The sequence below is a fragment of the Salminus brasiliensis genome, chromosome 22 (assembly GCF_030463535.1).
Source record: "Salminus brasiliensis chromosome 22, fSalBra1.hap2, whole genome shotgun sequence".
Lineage (NCBI taxonomy): Eukaryota > Metazoa > Chordata > Actinopteri > Characiformes > Bryconidae > Salminus > Salminus brasiliensis.
In genome coordinates this window covers 2,252,546-2,272,467 of record NC_132899.1, presented here as the reverse complement: position 1 = coordinate 2,272,467, position 19,922 = coordinate 2,252,546, and the positions used below count along the sequence as shown (strand labels likewise).

General features: G+C 40.8%; 1 protein-coding gene across 1 annotated transcript in view; it reads left to right on the top strand.

Moving 5' to 3' along the window:
- Positions 1–16,876, top strand: part of LOC140544385 (calcium-activated potassium channel subunit alpha-1-like) — a 70,753-nt gene extending 53,877 nt beyond the window's left edge. Inside the window, exons 23-27 of the mRNA XM_072667909.1 lie at positions 157–351; positions 733–851; positions 2,487–2,708; positions 10,785–10,816; positions 14,673–16,876. Coding sequence (XP_072524010.1) covers positions 157–351; positions 733–851; positions 2,487–2,708; positions 10,785–10,816; positions 14,673–14,692 — 588 coding nt within the window. The 3' untranslated portion in view covers positions 14,693–16,876. The remainder of the gene's footprint in view (positions 1–156; positions 352–732; positions 852–2,486; positions 2,709–10,784; positions 10,817–14,672) is intronic.
- Positions 16,877–19,922: the final 3,046 nt, after the last annotated feature.

Genomic DNA, 19,922 nt, shown 5'->3' with positions numbered 1-19,922 from the left:
AATACACGGCTGTCACAGACAGTTTAAAGAGTTTTATCAAAGTTGAGTACTTTTATTTTATCTGTTGATGTTTTTTTACTCTTTTATATTGTATGAAGCTTCTGCAATACTTTAAAAATAAGTTATAATGAGCTCATGTTCTCTTTCTGTCCTCAGACTTACTTTAACGATAATATCCTCACGTTAATCCGGACGCTGGTTACGGGAGGAGCCACCCCGGAGCTGGAGGGCTTATTAGCGGAGGAGAATGCTTTACGCGGTGGCTACAGCACTCCCCAGACACTGGCCAACAGGGACAGATGCCGAGTGGCTCAGCTGGCTCTCTACGATGGGCCCTTCGCTGACCTCGGGGTGAGAGAGAGAGAGCTGGAGTGGAGTCCAGACGAAAGACCACTAAAAGTGTCTGATCTAACGTCTCTGTGATATCAGGGTCATTCACGTAGGAGGGCATGACCGGTCATTTATGATTGGGGTGCAGAACTGGGATGGCGAGCCAGGTGTTCAGCTAATTAGCTAACATGCTAGCTAACAAGACCTTGTATAAGTGTTAGGAAAGGTCGAGAGCGGAGCCGCTCAAGCCCCATTAAACAAGCGTTACTCAGTGCTGCCCTCTAAAGGCATCACTGGTGAGGTAAAGGTGTGTTTGATTGGTTCACTGGATGTTGCAGTACAGCGAAGGCTGTGATTGGAGCTTGAGCGTGGTTGGTCAGATTGAATGCGTTTGTTTTGCAGGACGGAGGCTGCTACGGGGATTTATTCTGCAAGGCATTAAAGACGTACAACATGCTGTGCTTCGGGATATACCGGCTACGAGACGCTCACCTCAGCGCTCCGAGCCAGTGCACCAAGCGGTGAGTTTCTAACACATGGATTTACTGGGACACGGCCAAAACTCACTCTGATATCAGTCATGATTATCTTCAATATTAAGCCTTACTTGTATTTTCATTAAAAAATTAAAAAAATAAGCAAGTAAAATTCTGTCTTCAAATCTAACATTCCTCATTTTAATTTTTTTGTAGAAATATTATAAAATCTAATAACTTTAAACTTAAAAACGTATAAAATAAATGTTTTAATGTTTTTAAGTGTTTTTCTTTCAGCAGATAATTTTGCTTTTGTCACAAAATACTGCTTGAAACAAGCAAAAGTATCTGCGATTGGAATAAAACACATTCACTAGATAAAATTACTCAAAACAAGCATAAGATAAGATAAGATAAGATAGTCCTTTATTAGTCCCGCAGTGGGGAAATTCCCAGTGTAACAGCAGAAAGGGATAGCAAGACACTCAGTTACAAAAATTTGGATAAATAATTTACACTATATACACAATATAAATAAGAATTAAAAGAGCAATAAACAATATTATTTACAGCAAAAGACTCTTAATTGCACATGGGGGGGGGGGTATTGCACATAGTATTCCCTGAACATGAACATGTGTGTGTAGTTAAGTGTGTGTGTATGTGGTCCGCTGGGAGCAGTGCTGGTTGTGTAGTCTGACGGCAGCAGGAAGGAAGGACCTGCGATACCCCTCCTTCACACACTTGGGGTGAAGCAGCCTGTCGCTAAAGGAGCTGCCCAGTGCTGCCAGAGTCTCATGCATGGGGTGGGAGCTGTTCTCCAGCATGGATGCCAGCTTGGTTGTCATCCTCCTGTCTCCCACCACCTGCACTGGGTCTAAGAAGCACCCCAGGACAGAGCCGGCCCTCTTTATGAGTTTGTCCAGTCTCTTCTTATCTGCCGTCGAGATGCTACTGCCCCAGCAGACCACTCCATAGAAGATGGCAGATGCCACCACTGTGTCGCATCTGCAGCATAAATAGTTAGATATTTTTAATAATTTGTTTTTATTAAAAAATAAAATTTTCAATCTCAATACCTGACCAACATTTTGACCACTGACTTTCTGTTTATTTGGGTTTATTCTAATGTTATATAGAGTTAATTACAGGTAGACACCCACTGACCACTGACTTTCTGTTTATTTGGGTTTATTCTAATGTTATATAGAGTTAATTACAGGTAGACACTCTCACTGACCACTGACTATGTTTATTTGGGTTTATTCTAATGTTATATAGAGTTAATTACAGGTAGACACTCTCACTGACCACTGACTTTATGTTTATTTGGGTTTATTCTAATGTTATATAGAGTTAATTACAGGTAGACACTCTCACTGACCACTGACTTTATGTTTATTTGGGTTTATTCTAATGTTATATAGAGTTAATTACAGGTAGACACTCTCACTGACCACTGACTTTATGTTTATTTGGGTTTATTCTAATGTTATATAGAGTTAATTACAAGTAGACACACTCACTGACCACTGACTTTATGTTTATTTGGGTTTATTCTAATGTTATATAGAGTTAATTACAGGTAGACACTCTCACTGACCACTGACTTTATGTTTATTTGGGTTTATTCTAATGTTATATAGAGTTAATTACAGGTAGACGCTCTCTCTCTCTCAGGTACGTCATCACCAACCCTCCCTATGAGTTTGAGCTGGTGCCCACAGACCTGATTTTCTGCCTGATGCAGTTTGACCACAACGCCGGTCAGTCCCGGGCCACTCTCTCCCACTCGTCCCACTCCTCTCACTCGTCCAGTAAGAAAAGCTCCTCTGTCCATTCGGTCAGCACCAGCACCCGCGCCGGCCGCAGCAAGAGCCGAGAGCCGCGAGACAAGCAGAAGTATGTTCCACTGTAACACCCTGAAGACCTGTCACTATACCTCTCTCTCTCTCTCTCTCTCTCTCTGTCTCTCTCTGTCTCTGTCTCTCTCTCTGTCTCTCTCTCTCTCTCTCTCTCTCTCTCTCTCTCTCTGTCTCTGTCTCTCTCTCTCTCTCTCTCTCTCTCTCTGTCTCTCTCTCTCTCTCTCTCTCTCTCTCTCTTCGTGCCTGTGTGATGCGTCTGGCCTCGTGCTGCTGCTGGCCGTGAGTGTGAGGCGTGCAGTATGAGAGTGTGAGTGTGTGTGTGTGTTTTATGAGTGTGTGTGTGTGTGTGTTACGGCACACTCTGCGCACTCTCCTGCAGCCGTGTGCCATTTGCATGTGACCTCAGAATGTCGCAGCGTCTCCTTCAGTGTCTGACGAGACTCATTACAGCGAACTGGAGCTCAGTCTGATTCAGCCATACACACTCTCTCACACACACACCCCCCGGATCCTGACTCCACCCACCTGTCTCCACACCCTCGTCTCCACCCTGCTGTGTGTCTTCAGCCACGGTTTACATTAAAAGGTGGTGTTTCGTTTTCTTCGCTGATGATGCCGATGCCGATGATGATGACGACGATGAGGAGGAGGAGGAGGAGGAGGAGGATGAGGAGCTGGACGTCCGGGACGGGTCTGAGGAGGGTTTGCACTGAAACTGCACTTTAAGCACAAAGCGTTCGTCTGTCGCTCAGCCGTCACCTGTGTGTGTTTGATCATTTCTTTATTGATTCATTCAAACTGCCTTTTCTTCTGTTCTGGGAGGAGCCTCCGTCCTCCTGCTGTGGAAGAGCTCCACACTCACAACTCTACCAGCGACAATCAGGCCGGTTTACAGTCTTACAGTAACGGATTACAGAGGGTTTCCTCAGAGGGTCTCAGCTTAGTTCAGTCAGAGGTTCGAGTTAAGCCTCAAAAGCATCCGTAAATGAGCTCGGCCTCGTCAGATATCGGGGTATAGAACTTGGGGCCTCAGATAAACCCGAAAAGTTCCTAAGAAGGATCCTAAATGCAGTTCTACACCAATCTATTTAATTATTTTAAGTCGTAATAATTTATTTAATTAAGTCTTAATTATACTTACTAGGTTGCTCGTATTACAGAGTCGGGCCAATCTAGTGTAAGGACTCTTATTAGCATAGCCCAGACTGGGAATCGAACCCTCCATCTCCCACATGGTGTAGTAGCTCACTGGCAGATAGTGGTGTTATCTGTTGCGCCACACCGACCATATCTCAAGCTGCAACTCATTAAAATTAGACTAAACTAGCAGAGGTCATGTGGTGGAGTCCATGCCTCGGCGGGTCAGCGCTCTTTTAGTGCCGTAAGGGGAACCCACACAGTATTAGGCAGGTGGTTTTAATGTTATGGCTGATTTGTGTCTTTTGTTTTTTCGCTGACCGGCACTGAGCTGGACTGACCCCTTTAGAGTTAACTCTAAAACCTCTCTGTAATCTCTCTTACTACAGTGTTTGAAGTTGGGCCGACTTTACCTTTATTTGTTTTTATACAGCGCCACGTTAAATAAACGCCTACAGCAACGGAGCTTAACCCACAGCAGCTCAACGAGGGCCTGGCTGGTCACTTCTTGGTGGTATTCATGCCCAAATTCCAGCAAATATCTTAAGTTTAATTCATGCTTCTAAAGATTTCAACCCATTTTTAGAATATGCCCACAATTCCCTTTTCACCCACAATCTGAGCCACTTTGGGCCGAACTGCGATGGCTAAGCATTTAGCAGTGGTCAGTACCCACCAAAAGTACCCACCTAGCAACAGATTCATGGACATCCAATGCTCTCATTGATGTCCCAACTAACAAGACTTACAGGATCTGCTGCTAACATTTGACTTTGGGCCAGATACCACAGCAGGACACCTACAGAGGTCTTGTGGAGTCCCTGCCTCGGCGGGTCAGAGCTGTATTAGTGGCACCAAAGAGGAACCCACACAATATTAGACAGGTGTGTTTTAGAGTCGTACACTGCTTGGTTCTTTGCTGACCGACAGTCCGTAACTGTTACTGCATGCTGAAATTGGGCTGGACTAAATCCGCTGAGGAACACCAGTGTACCACTAGTCTTGCCCCAGTTTGATTTTCAGCTCGGCCTCGTCAGATATCGGGGTATAGAACCTGGGGCCGGATTCACAACAGCTTCTCTGAAAAAAACGTATAAAGGATCTTCAGATAAACCAGAAAAGTTTAAGTCTGAATTATTTCAGGAAATTTAAACTATTGTACATTTATGGCATTTAGCTGACGCTCTTATCCAGAGCGACTTACAAGGTTACTGGTATTACAGAGGAGGGCCAATGTAGTGTTAGGAGTCTTGCCCAAGGACTCTTATTGGTGTAGCGCAGCACCCACAGTCACCCAGACTGGGAATCGAACCCTAGCCTCTCACATAGTGTGGTAGCTCACTGGCAGGTAGTGGTGTCTGTTGGTGTTATCTGTTGCGCCACACCGACCATTTCTCAAGGTTTTCTCACGACTAGTCATTGTTCTCTTTAGGAAAACTCTAACATAGAATTTTATTCTGTATTTCACAGCTTATGAACAATGCCAAATAATAATAATAATAATAATAATAATAATAATAATCCAATATTCAGTAAAACTGTGTTGAGGAGTCAAATTAATTTTCATGAACCAAGAGCCAGAAGTGAATTTATCTGATATAGACACTGACCGTCCAGCTCAATTCATTCTAAACTGATCATTGTTGAGACCAACCTTTTGACCTCTTACAGTCTAAGACCAGTATGAGGTCATCGCAAGGTTAAGACCATATTTAAGAACATATTTAACATATTTAATATATTTGAACATGTTTTAAGTTTTACTTAAGTTTAAGTTCATTTTAAGTTTTAAAATGTTCATATTTAAGGTTAAGACCATATTTAAGAACATATTGAACATATTTTCTAACATATTTTAACATATTGAACATATTTAAGAACATATTTTAAATATGATATTAAAAATATTAATATATGATATAAATATTGACATTTTAAATATCAATTTATCTGAAATTTTTTTTTCCTGAAACATAAAGATGACAAAAACACATCTACATATTGTAATACGTTTGTGAATCCAGCCCCAAACCTGAAAAAAGTCACAGCTACAAATCTGGAGCTCTGAAATCCTGCAGGGTCGCACAGCTTAGGTTTAATGGAGCTTATTGCTGGAAGCCTGTGCTGTGCTGTGCTGTGCTGAGCTGTGCTGAGCTGTGCTGAGCTGTGCTGAGCTGTGCTGTGCTGTGCTGTGCCAGGCCCGGGGTCAGCTGTTGTGGGATAGCTGTAGTCTCTGTAAATGCTGTAGGTCTTCATTTAATGCTGGTGGGTTTACTGTGCACACACCTATAGGTGTGTAGCATGCCTCCTTTACATCACCAGTCAAAGGTTTGGACACATCTGACTGAATGTTCTAATAGTAAGGGAGTCTAAATATAACGTCTAAATTAAAAAACATCGTTCATCCAGACATTTTCACATTTGATCTGAAACTGAAATGTTAGTTTTAGTGTTTGATCATTTCACTAATTTAAAAAAATAACCCAATAATCTGCCAATAGATAAAATGACTTAATGTGGAAAAATTGATATAATTTAACCTTGCATTTATACTAGATACTAGATCCACTCTGTACACACAGTGTGTGTGCGTGTGTAATATACAGCCTCTGTCTACACTAGAACTATATAGGACAGTCTGACTACATACTTTCAATGGAGAATCTCCATTCAGAAGCCTGCACAGTCCAGGACTAGGCTTAATCCCTATACTGAGGAATCCATTGAATGATTCTTGTGAGGATAAAGTAATGATCAAGGAGGTAAAACAAACGGAGACGCAACCATACAGTGCTAAAAAGACGGAAAGTGTAAATCTGCATGAAGACAAAGTGGAACTTCTTTAAGGAAGCCAAAATAGAAGAAGTCTGGGCCTGTAAAATAAAGGAAAGCCCTTCTGTGAGTAGATGTGTGTCCAAACTTTCGACTCGATGCCTTCTGAGAGCGCTAATGAGCAAATTCACTGTAGCCGTGCCTGAGAAGCGGGAAGCGTTTTCCACGTATCGGCCAAATCCATCCCACACTTTCAGTGTCGCTTACAGCAGAAATCTCATATTTCAGTGTGTTTTCCTGTCCTGTTAAAGGAGATGATGTGATTGGTCGATGATGGATAACTTGGGAACACTCGGTGCGGCAGTACGCAGGCCTGACAGAAACCTACAGGAATTTTCATGAAGGCTTCTTCTGTCAACAGGGTCGGGTTATAAATGACATCAACATGCACAAAATCAGCCTTCCAGGCAGCAGACGCCGCTTATTTAAAGAGCACCCCCCTCCCCCAACCACCCTCAGTCTCAGCGGGCCTCCCGCCCACTCAGCATCCCGGGTCCTGCTGCTTGCCATCAGCAGCCAGAGTCAGAGAGAGCACAGCTGGCCACCTCTGGGGTGGGTTGACGGCACTTTCTCCTCTCCACATTGCTCCTAGTGTGTGATGCCGGTCAGCACAGGCGTCTGTGTAACCTATGGTGCATCAGAGCTGGGGAGCTGGAAAAGAGGCGGTGGCTGGCTGGCTTCATATGTGCTGGAGGAGGTATACTAGGTGCTTGTCTTTACCCTTTATTGTTGGTGATAGGGGGAGATTGGGTAATTGACCTGACAAATTGGGTAGAAAAAAGGGGGTGAAATTAGAAATTATTAATAAATTAATTAAATAAAAAAGAAGAAAACTGCAGGGCTGAAAAAGGCGGGGCATTAGCATTTGGAAGGTCGCCGCCCACCTCTACATAGTAGAGGGTAAATGATCGCATCAGTAAAATATTTCATCATTAACTGAGGTGTAGTTATACAGACACAGCAGAACTAAATTTTCCACTAGGGGGCAGACTTGCTGGTTTGGTGTAATTTACTGTCTTATGTAGGTGCTGTGGAGCCTTAATAAGGCTACTTTGTGAATTCTGATGTTATTTCACCCAGAAAAGTGTTTACGACTGATATTTGTTGGAATAGGCCTTCATGAATGTTTGAAATGCATATAGGAAAGACATATCGAATATTGTCGCTGTCACGCAAAAACTTTGTATCTCCAATTTTGCTGTTCTTTATACTCAGAATTGGAATTTCATGATGAACAGACCAATAGAAATGCTCCCACATGACCTGGAATTAAATCTTTTCACACTGACCTCCATTAAAACTTCAGAAGGGTGTTTCCTCCTTCTGTAAAGCTGATCTTTTGGAAATACAAGGTTTACAAAGGCCTTCTGAACGCTACTCTTCAATAAAATTGAACCTGACTTACCAATAATAACCAAATTCCCAAGTTACCAATAATTCTAAGGGTTATAAATCTGTATCCAGTAGAATCTACTTTATCACTAATCTTCTAACAGAAGATCAGATCTTTTTTATTATTATTATTGTTATTATTTTAATCTTGGAGCTTGGATCTCTAATCCAATGCGTTTTTCCTTTGTAATCAAATCAAGTCTGGTCATGTAATTAAACGCACACGTTTATTTTTTTAACAGTTGCTGAGCGAATGCGAAGGAGTTTCTATGGTTAGTAAGTGGATTTTCAGATGTTTCCCTACTTCTCTGGTGAAATTCATTTTCACTCTCATTCTCCTCACCTACCCACCTAAACGATCTCTCAGTATTTTGAAGGCTGATATAAAGCTGAAACGAAGCTCAGCTGCCTTCGTCAGGTGGTACAGAGTAAATACGAAGTACTCTAGTTTATTGAGTACGCACAAGAACATCCTTCACGTAGTAAACTGTGGAAACTGCTTGTGCTTTTCATTGATAACCATGAATCATGTTCGCTTTCTCTGTTGAATTGATTTCTTCATTTTCATGTATGTACTACAATTCTTGGACCAAAGTACTGATTTTTTTTCTCTGAATATTAAAAAATCATGTGTAGAACACCTTCCACATATAGTATACTCCATATCTTAAAAGTAATCCTAATAAAAATATCTCTTTTCTGTATGAAAGACATGAGAGAGTTCTGCTTTCCATCTGTTTACCCTTATTTCAGGCCTAATGAATACATTCAGCTTCTTTAAGTTGCACCCATTGCTGACACGGCTCGTCTAGTCCCTGTAGAGAAGTACTATAGCCAGTATAATAGGACTCTCTGGAGCAGATACACATTGATCATGACCCTATTGGCTCCATGCTGCCTAAAGCCAGGCGTGGCCTATAGAGGGGTATAAAGCCCCCCAGCATTGAGGAGCTGTGGAGCAGTGGAAGAGCTGTGTTCTCTGGAATGATGGTGGTGGAGCTCCATCCAGTACTTTTGAATGGGATGGGTTGGGGATGATGAGGTGTGGTGGTGATCATCATCATCCAACATCCTGATCTCACTTACATTCTTGTCGCTGAATGCAATCAAATCCTCACAGCAATGCTCCTTCAGATTTTAGTAGAATGTCTTCTTCCCTGGACAGTAGAGACAGTTACTTCAACAAAAGTAGGAGACACTGTTGTTTATTACCTTGATTTCAGAAGAAACTATGAATGAGCAGGTGTCCCAATACTTTTGTCCAAATAGTGTACCACATTGTCTCTGGTAGAACCGTGTCTCAGGCATCAGGCAGTTTCTTCATCACCATTATGTGAAGAACTTTTTGTGAGAAGCTTTTATTAGAGCTTCAGACGTCTGCTTCTGTTCACCAGTGTCTGAAGAATAACTGTAAATATTCTGCATTTGTAGGCCTAAAAAGCCTGCTGAGTGCAAAACTAGAGTCCTGTGTCTTCGCTTGTATGATTGGATGCTGTTTGCTCAGTGTTTTGGATCTGGAGAACCTGCACACTGCACATTCAGTCAACCTATCTGCTCTAAAACAGCAAAGTCAGCTTATTGGCTGATTATTACTGCATAATTATATATACAGTGTGGTTTTATAACACATGCATAAGCACTGAATACCATTTAAACCCTTATGCCAGTTTTTATAATGTGTAAAAAAAGTTTGTATTGTCATTAGAGCCCTAAAACTAAAGTGACAATCAAGATTATCAGTCTCATAAACAGTGATGGACAATAAGAATAAAACAAATAAGATAAAACGACAAGATGAAAAATATAACGATTCTAAAACTATAAAATATACACAATAATAGAGGCTCCGATTGGCTCTGTTATCTAATGTGCCATCACTATGGGCTGGAGTTGAAAACCGAGCCATACAGCTTTGCCATCAGCAGCCGCAGTCAGAGAGAGCACAGCTGACCACGCTCTCTCTCCGGATGGGTAGATGGTAGACGCTCTCTCCCCTCATCACTGAAGCGATGTTGGGCGGCACAAGCGCCTGTTAGCTGGTGCAGAGGAGCTGGGGACCCGACTCTCGGCTTTCCTCAGAGCGTGTTGGCTGCCCGGTGATGCTGCATCAACGGCAGTTAGCAAAGAGGCGGTGGCTGGCTAGTGTCGGGAACATTAATTGGTTAATTGACAGAGAAATAGGGGAAAATGTGGCAAAACAATTGAAAATATCTAATTATAATCAATTACATTATTATAAGTAATAATAACAAAATAATATTATTTATATATATTTTTTGTTTGTTTTTTATTTTATCAAAAGTTTGAATAAATTATATTTATATAAGTTGAGTTATGAAATATAGTGTGCAAATGCAGTGAATAGCTAATAAATTGATATATAAATCTATTATATAAAGTTATTCCCAGGATATGCAATTTATAGTTTATTTATAGACTTCAGTTGTAATGTTTGGGAATGATGCTTCATAACAGTGTTATAATGGACTTATAAATGGACCAAATATTTTATTTATGTTTTTTTTAGGGTTTTTCTGTCAACAGTACTACTGACTTCATAAAACCTCATGTCATGTCGTCTCACCAACACTGACCTAAGCTGTTAATAAACGTTGTAAGGCCAGTCATTGCCAGTGCTTCTGCATGAGTTATGACTGTCCTATGTAGCAGCCTTCAAATAAAATGCCAGCAAATTCTGCATGTGAGTGAATCTGTGCAGTCCCACTTACCCAGTCTGCCTTTTTCTCCAAAGTGCAGCCAGGAAGAGTAGAGGAGGGGTTGCAGGTATGGACATACACACATGCATGACACCCCTGCCCGTCACCTCACAATGCACTCGGTTGTGAGCGGAAAGCTGGGTTTTGCATTCAGTAGAACAGCAGCTGTCGTGTGTGTGTTAGCTCTTTGCTTTCTGGCTGGAAGCGAAGCTGCTTATGGCGTGGTGAGTGGTTGCACCGGTAACATCTCAGCTGTGAGTGTGGGTCTGAGCTAGAGCTGGGCAATATGACGATATTTTATGGTATCGTGATAAATTCTGCTATTGTGATACACATGCTTTTCTGGGCATATCGAGGATCCTGTTAGTGCTTAAAGAACGCTGATCAGCTGCAGGTTTCATTACTAACAATAAGATTAGACAATCTGTTATTATTTCACCCTTCCTCTCTAGAGAGTCGCCCAGGTGCTCGTTCAGTCTCTCGTCACTTTGAGACTTGACCACTACAGCTCTCCTCTGGCTGGTCTCCCTCTCGCACTATCAGACCCCTGCAGCGTATCCAGAATGCAGCGGCACGGGTCGGGTCGTCTTCAACATTTCTAAATTCAGCCATGTCTCCACTGCTGTGTCTCTCTTCACTGTAGCTTCCTGTAGCTGCTGCGCAGGTCATCAGATTCAGACCCCTGACTTTGGCCTATAAAGCCCAGAACGGACCAGCCAGCCCCTCCGTACTTAATGTTGATGGTCAAAAGCCGATCTGCACCAAGAGCTCTTCCAGCTTCAAGTACGGTTCGGCTCGACCCACCATCCTTTAAGATCCACGGAAGATGAGCGTCCAGACTTTTTACTGTCCTGCACCGAAGTGGTGGAACGAACTTCCCCTGGGTGTCCGAACAGCAGAGTCCAACACTCGCTGTCTTCAAACCCAGACTGAAGACCCTCCTCTTCTAAAAGTACTCAGGCGAAGAGAAGAGTAGTCACCTTACTTAGAGCCTAAACGTAGAGGCATCCTTGAATTATTAGTCTATTTAAACTAACTGAGGTTCTTCTTGGGTAAATGGCAAAGACTTTTGTGAGTCGCTCTGGAGAAGAGCATCTGCTAAATCCCTTAAATGTAAATGTATGAGTCCCACAGTGGGGAAATTCACAGTGTCACAGCAGCAAAGGGATAGCAAGACACTTAGATACATACAGTAGATAAATTAGCAGTATATATACAATTTAAATTTAAAAGTCCAAAACTCTGTCAAACAACTAGATTATTTCCAGGTATTTGCATATTAACCTTTAATTACATATTGCACTTTATTGTGTTACATTGAGGGAGCTCTGTTTCCTGTAACCGTGTCGAGTTTAAGTGTTTAAGTGTGAGTTTAATTAAATGAAGTATCTGAATAGTCGTTTTTCAGAATCTGTCAGTACGGATTTATGTAGTCTGTGATTACATGTATCATGATAAATATCATGTATCGTGATAAATATCTTTAAATATCATCATATAGTATTTTTACCATATCGCCCAGCCCTAGTCTGAGCTCTCTGTCTGAGGTTTTGGCCTGGATCTGCCTAACCCAGCAAATTCCAGAAAGAAATTGATCATCTCAGATTTGCTCAACACTTTCATTAATATGAATGTTATTACATGATGGTATCAGAGTATTATGACCACCTACCGAACACTGAGAACACCTCAGATGGCTCGGATGACTCTAGCGAGACTGCATGGTATGTACTGTAGCACTATATACTGCTGTACTGTAAGGACAATAATATAGACAGTACACACTGTCATATAACAGGCTCGGATGACCCTGATTTGTTTTTAATTATAATAAATCTATAGCTTTTAGTTATGCTGTTTAGATTTGGTTATATACATATTTGTTTAAATAATAAATGTATAGATTTTAGAATATGTTGATTTTTTTTACATATATATTACATTTTATACATTTTAGATATGTAAAAATATATATGTAAAATATATATGTAAAAAACTGATTCTAAAATCTAGACATTTATTATTTAAACAAATATATGTATATAACCAAATCTAAACAGTATAACTAATATATATATATATAAATAATCATGCCCACTGTTTAAAGCCTCTGTATCTCTGAACCTAATGAAGATACAAGTCTAAAACCTGAACCCAGTGACACTGTTGATCTGCCTGCAAGTTTTAAGCAAATCTGAGGTGCTGCACATCACATCTCGACCCGGTAGTTGGTCTTGGCTGGAACGGTTAGATGTTTGGTGCCTCCACTATAAGCAGCCTTTGAGACTCTTTATAGTTCAGGTGCTGTAGTTGCTGCACATCCACATTCTGCATGGTGTTCTCCAAGCTTAGGAGCATGACGAAACCCTCCTGAACCGCCCAAGCGGCCTCAGGACAGCATGTGTAGTGGTCAGAAGAACTGCCTGCTGGAAACTTGCTTGTTTGTTTGGGTTTTTTTTCACTGGCAGTCTAAAAGAACGTCTCAGGTGTTCATACTGCCCTACACTGATGTGTTGGACAAGTCTGAAGGATGTGTCTCAGTTTGAACAACAAGAACCATGCCAGACTCCACAGCTCTCATCCAGTGCTGGAGTGGGCTGACGGGTAAGAAGGCTCAGGTTATGGGTTTTGGTGAAGAAACAGTGGAGGAGTAAAACTCCAACCACTGTAGCAGCTCACCACCATCTCTACATGTAAAAAATATATTATTCTAAAATCAAAATGTTGTTTTTGATAATTGATACAGTATTGCTAAACATAATATCACGGTACTTTGATATATCAATATTTTCTAACATGGCTAATTGGAGGTGTGTGGACAACAGTGAAGAACAAGTGGAGGCAGTTAGTCAGGGGCTCTTATCATGGAAAACTGAATAAGAGCCCTCTCACTTTCAAACGCTGTTAAAATATCAATATGTACTATAGGGGGCGCTGAATGAGGGGGAAAGGTAAGGACAATGTGGCAGACAGGGGCCATAAAGTATATATTAAGTGAGTATTGAGGCAGAATAGTTAGAGTTGTGGGGCCCGGTGTAATATCTTTTCATGGGGCCCAAAATCAGTGGCAGCACTCTTGTGTGCTATAACTTTTATATATGTTATAGAAATAAGTATTATACAAGTATTTTAAGTTATATAAGTTCTCTAAGTATTATAAGTAGATAAGTATAAGTAATACACGTTAACACAAAAATTCTAATTATATATGTTAAATAAATATTATAAGTATTGTAAATATGTTATATATGCACTATATGATAAGCACTATAAGTTACATAAGTATTATATGACGATAAGTATTTTCAGTAAAGTTATACAAGTATTATAAATATATTTTAAATATATAAGTTAAATAGGTATATATAAGTATTGTATGTATATACTTCAAGTAATACTATACGTATGAGGTTATGATAAATATTATAAGTTTGTTATATATCATTTTATTTATATATATATATATATATATATATATATATATATATAGGATTTTGAGTAGCTATAATGATTCATATTTAGGATTTTGTGTAGTATTATAAGTATAAACATTATATAAGTATTATAATTATATAAACTAAATGAAAAAACTAATAATGCTAGAAAAAAACGTTTTGGGATTAAAAAAACTATACTAAAGAAAGTATAACTAAGAGGTGTGAGATCCTACAAACCACTGATACACACTCTTTTTCACTGCCAGTGTTTTATGTTTTTTTTGTTAACTTTTAAATGTTGAAGGAATTTTGAAATCCTTAAAAATTGGGTTTAACGAGTGGTTGTTATTGACCCTGATTGACCTGTATGTTGGAGCCCAAAAGAGCAAATTGCAGTTCTGCAACTCAATGAAGTTTGTTTGCGAGACTGATGCACGTCCTTCTCCTGTGGACCTTCTCTTTTCCTCACTGTACGACCACTTGCAGAAGACTCAATACAAAGATGAACCACAGAAAGCCTTCACCAGGAACATGCCAATCAAACCCAACAACCCCCATCTGAACCACCCAAGCCATTCAGTACAAACCCATCGATCAGAGCGACCCGAGAGAGAGGACGAGACCTGAGAGGACAATCCTAATCCTGAACTCGGACACTTTGACTGTGGATTGGATCATACACACATTTCCATGCTTTATTTAGCTTTATTTTTGTTTGCACTGTAAGTATTAACGGTATTTGAAGATACATTTTTTTAGAGCTGCACTTTTCTAGATGAAAACGAAAGTAGAATGTACTGTAAATACTGTAGACGAGGGCAGACAATCAGAGAGTTCTCCGCTTCGTTAAAGGAATTACTACAGTTTTATACATTAAATATATGGACCAGATGTAGATAACACACGGCCGGACTCCAGAAACTCCTAATTTTAGGGAATGAAGGCCTCAAGAAGAGTAGGAATAGGTAACAGATGATAGATATCAGCTATCATATATAGAATACGCTACGGAAAGAATATTCACTAGGCGGATAGACCAAGGGCCAGATTCTGGAAACTCACTACCAGGCTGACTGAGAGCTTTCCTCGTTTATTAGAAGTGAAGTGTTTTACTGGGGGTGAGATGTGTGGCACTACTGTTTAGACCTTGTATCTGCCAATAAAGATTCATAAAAGAACACCGTCCTGCTAAAAAACACCACCTGAGCCAGCTATTTAAAAAACCATAAATATCACAGTTTCTTGATTATAGATATTCTAACAAAGATTTTTCAGATTTGAAGTTGTCCAAATCATTACATTTAGACATTTAGATAATCTTAAGAAAAAAAGATCTGGCATGTTTGCATAAATGCTGATAACATCTGCATGCAACCAGAAAAACTTTGGATTACAGTAGAATTAAAATGATTTATTATTATGAATTATTTATTAATTATGTATCCTATTCTGAAGACACTTTGAAGACAAATTGATTGTGTTATGTATTATTTTAATTAAGAAAACACTCATGTAAACGCTGTTTTTTCAAGTATTATAGAATTAATATAATCAAGAATTATATTTTGCAAAATGTAAAATATAATTTTTTAATATAATTGTAAATTAAATCTCTCTGATATTTTCCAGAGAAAATATCCAGTGATGCTAATTGTGGAAATGATAATGGCAATAATAACTTAACAAAAATCATAGAAACAAAAAAAGTCTCAAATCTGAAGCCTTTACCCCTTGTTTGCACTGGTTATTTATATTTATTAATATTTACTTCACCTTGAGTTCACATCTCTTTTTTAACCACCACCCCTACCACCCCCCTCTTTAATCTTTATTACTGGTAATTAAAGTTTATTTTACTATCTACAGCCCTTGTACAAAGGGAGAACATCAATGACTAGACAGACATATAATAATATGGTAATAAATGATTAGTACAATGAGAACAAATAAAACTTTAAGAAAATCTTCAAAAGAAAAAATATATATAAAACATAATGAGAAAAATTACAAACAAGTATAATAAAGTAAATCAAGGGAGAAAATAAATATATAGAACATAATATTTTTACCTTCAAAGAATGGGTTATTATAACTATAAAAAAAAAACATACATTGCATCTCTCTCACACACACAGACACACACACACACACTAAAATGTCCACATATTTTTTTGTGTAGAGTTTTCGGAATCTGGCCCCGAGTCTGCAGGCGTGAACTAAGCTCAGTGACTTAAATGCCTTAAATGCAGTAGACTAGACTTAGACAACTCACCTGACTTTCCTAGGTGTCATTTCTCTCAGAGGAAACGAGCTCAGTACGTGAGCTGGCTTTGATCTGTGATGATCTGTGGACTTCAAACGTCTCCTCTCTTTCATGTAATAAACAGATCATTACTGAAAGCCTCTCAGAGAGCCAGGAGACCTATCGAGACTGAGCTGCCTGGATTCAGTGCCACAAGTCGCAAAGTGGGCAACAGCGGGTCCTCGTTTGGTCGCTAAGCCGCTACACCTGGTTGGCATGGAGGCGAACATGAGCTTGGATGTTCTTCACGGCCAGCCTGAGTGTACTGCCCAACCATCACCTCACAGACCTTCAGTCAGAGGTGTGTAGAGCAGCAGAGAGGAATCCGTCACAGCTCAGGCCTCGATGGGTTATCAGTGGTTCTCAAATATATTTGGGGGGGGGGGGGGGGGGGTGAAACGGCCTCATGTGGGACATTTTTGCTTTGGGGTGCTTCCTGTTTAAAGATTGGAGACGCCATGTGACTGCCTGTTGCCCCGCCCCCCAGCTGAAATAGAGATTCTCATTGGTTCTGCCTCTGATTTTGACTGTCTGTTGTCCACCCCCCCCCCCCACCACCTGAAATAGAGATTCTGATTGGTTTTGCCTCTGAGTTTGACTCTCTATTGTCCCGCCCCTTCGCTGAAATAGAGATTCTGATTGGTTCTGCCTCTTAGTTTGCCTCTCTATTGTCCCGCCCCCAGCTAAAATAGAGATTCTCATTGGTTCTGCCTCTTAGTTTGCCTCCCTATTGTCCTGCCCCCAGCTGAAATAGAGATTCTCATTGGTTCTGCCTCTTAGTTTGCCTCCCTATTGTCCCGCCCCCAGCTGAAATAGAGATTCTCATTGGTTCTGCCTCTTAGTTTGCCTCTCTATTGTCCCGCCCCCAGCTAAAATAGAGATTCTCATTGGTTCTGCCTCTTAGTTTGCCTCCCTATTGTCCCGCCCCCATCTGAAATAGAGATTCTCATTGGTTCTGCCTCTTAGTTTGCCTCTCTATTGTCCCGCCTCCCCAGCTGAAATAGAGATTCTGATTGGTTCTGCCTCTTAGTTTGCCTCTCTATTGTCCCGCCCCCAGCTGAAATAGAGATTCTCATTGGTTCTGCCTCTTAGTTTGACTCTCTATTGTCCCGCCCCCAGCTGAAATAGAGATTCTGATTGGTTCTGCCTCTTAGTTTGCCTCTCTATTGTCCCGCCTCCCCAGCTGAAATAGAGATTCTGATTGGTTCTGCCTCTTAGTTTGCCTCTCTATTGTCCCGCCCCCAGCTGAAATAGAGATTCTGATTGGTTCTGCCTCTTAGTTTGCCTCTCTATTGTCCCGCCCCCAGCTGAAATAGAGATTCTGATTGGTTCTGCCTCTTAGTTTGCCTCTCTATTGTCCCGCCCCCAGCTGAAATAGAGATTCTGATTGGTTCTGCCTCTTAGTTTGACTCTCTATTGTCCCGCCCCCAGCTGAAATAGAGATTCTCATTGGTTCTGCCTCTTAGTTTGACTCTCTATTGTCCCGCCCCCAGCTGAAATAGAGATTCTGATTGGTTCTGCCTCTTAGTTTGCCTCTCCATTGTCCCGCCTCCCCAGCTGAAATAGAGATTCTGATTGGTTCTGCCTCTTAGTTTGCCTCTCTATTGTCCCGCCCCCAGCTGAAATAGAGATTCTGATTGGTTCTGCCTCTTAGTTTGACTCTCTATTGTCCCGCCCCCAGCTGAAATAGAGATTCTGATTGGTTCTGCCTCTTAGTTTGCCTCTCTATTGTCCCGCCCCCAGCTGAAATAGAGATTCTGATTGGTTCTGCCTCTTAGTTTGACTCTCTATTGTCCCGCCCCCAGCTGAAATAGAGATTCTGATTGGTTCTGCCTCTTAGTTTGCCTCTCTATTGTCCCGCCCCCAGCTGAAATAGAGATTCTGATTGGTTCTGCCTCTTAGTTTGCCTCTCTATTGTCCCGCCCCCAGCTGATATAGAGATTCTCATTGGTTCTGCCTCTTAGTTTGACTCTCTATTGTCCCGCCCCCAGCTGAAATAGAGATTCTGATTGGTTCTGCCTCTTAGTTTGCCTCTCTATTGTCCCGCCTCCCCAGCTGAAATAGAGATTCTGATTGGTTCTGCCTCTTAGTTTGCCTCTCTATTGTCCCGCCCCCCAGCTGAAATAGAGATTTGCCAAAGAGTATTATGTAGAAGTGCAGGTACTGCATATCGGTGAGAACCAGCCCATTTTACTGTATTTCTCTGAGGAAGATCTACACTAACTAGAGCTCAGGTGTCCCACATTAGGGCTATTCATCCCACCATTACTATGGCAACCACAAAAAACAAACTTAATTTGCCCTTCAGTGTAAACACATCTGAAATGATGCTATTAGCAGAGACAGGCTAACATCATTAGCGTCAGTCATGACCTAAAGGTGTTCCTTCACAGTCATTCGTTTTGTTTGGTAATTTGAGCGCTAAGCTGTGTCTCTAGTTTTAGCTAACTATTAGCCTAGCATGCGCAGGATTGACGTAGCTAGCTAAGTAGCTAAGAAGCAAAGACACAAACTGACTTCATCAGTATCAATCTTGACTTAATTGATCAGATTTTCGATCTAATTATTCAACACATTTCTGCAATTATCTGATGTACCTTCCAGGGCACCACCAGATGGCGCTACTCATACAGCTGGTTTGAGAACCACTGAGGCTTGGCAGAATTAACCCACACATAATAAAGGCTTAACTCACTCATAAAAACGGCTAAACTACGTCTTCTATCTGTATTTCTTGTTATTTTTGGTAATTTGTTTCCTCTGAAAATGTCTCGCAGGGTTTAATAGATGTACAGATGTAAAATAAGTTCATTTCACATTAAAAACGCATAAAATAAACATAAACAAATAAATAAAAGTGCTTTTACTCTGCCTAATAAACAGCCTTCAGTTTCTGTGTTCACGAGCTGAGGGAGGGTGTGAGAGTGGATCTGGTGTAAAGTGCACTTAAATGAACAGCTGTGTTTATTTACTCGTTCTAAATGAATTACGCTGCATCGCCGTCGGTAACGAACCACTGCTTGTCTTTTTAAAGGGGAAGCTGAGCGTATTCACAGAGTCAGCTTGTGTTCAGAGCATTGTTATCTTTACAACTGTCTGATTTGTGTTGACTGGTCAACGGGTTCCTGTCTTTTCCACATCTGTGTTCACCTTCCAGTGTCGGCTGTACCGAGATCAGCTCAATCTACCGAGATCAGCTCTATCTACTGAGATTAGTTCTATCTATGGAGATCAGCTCAATCTACCAAGATCTGCTCTATCTTCTGAGATCAGCTTTATCTACCGAGATCAGCTCTATCTATCAAGATCAGCTCAATCTACCAGGATCAGCTCTATCTTTTGAGATCAGTTCTATCTACCAAGATCAGCTCAATCTTCTGAGATTAGTTCTATCTAACATGATCAGCTCGATCTTCTGAGATCAGCTCTATCTT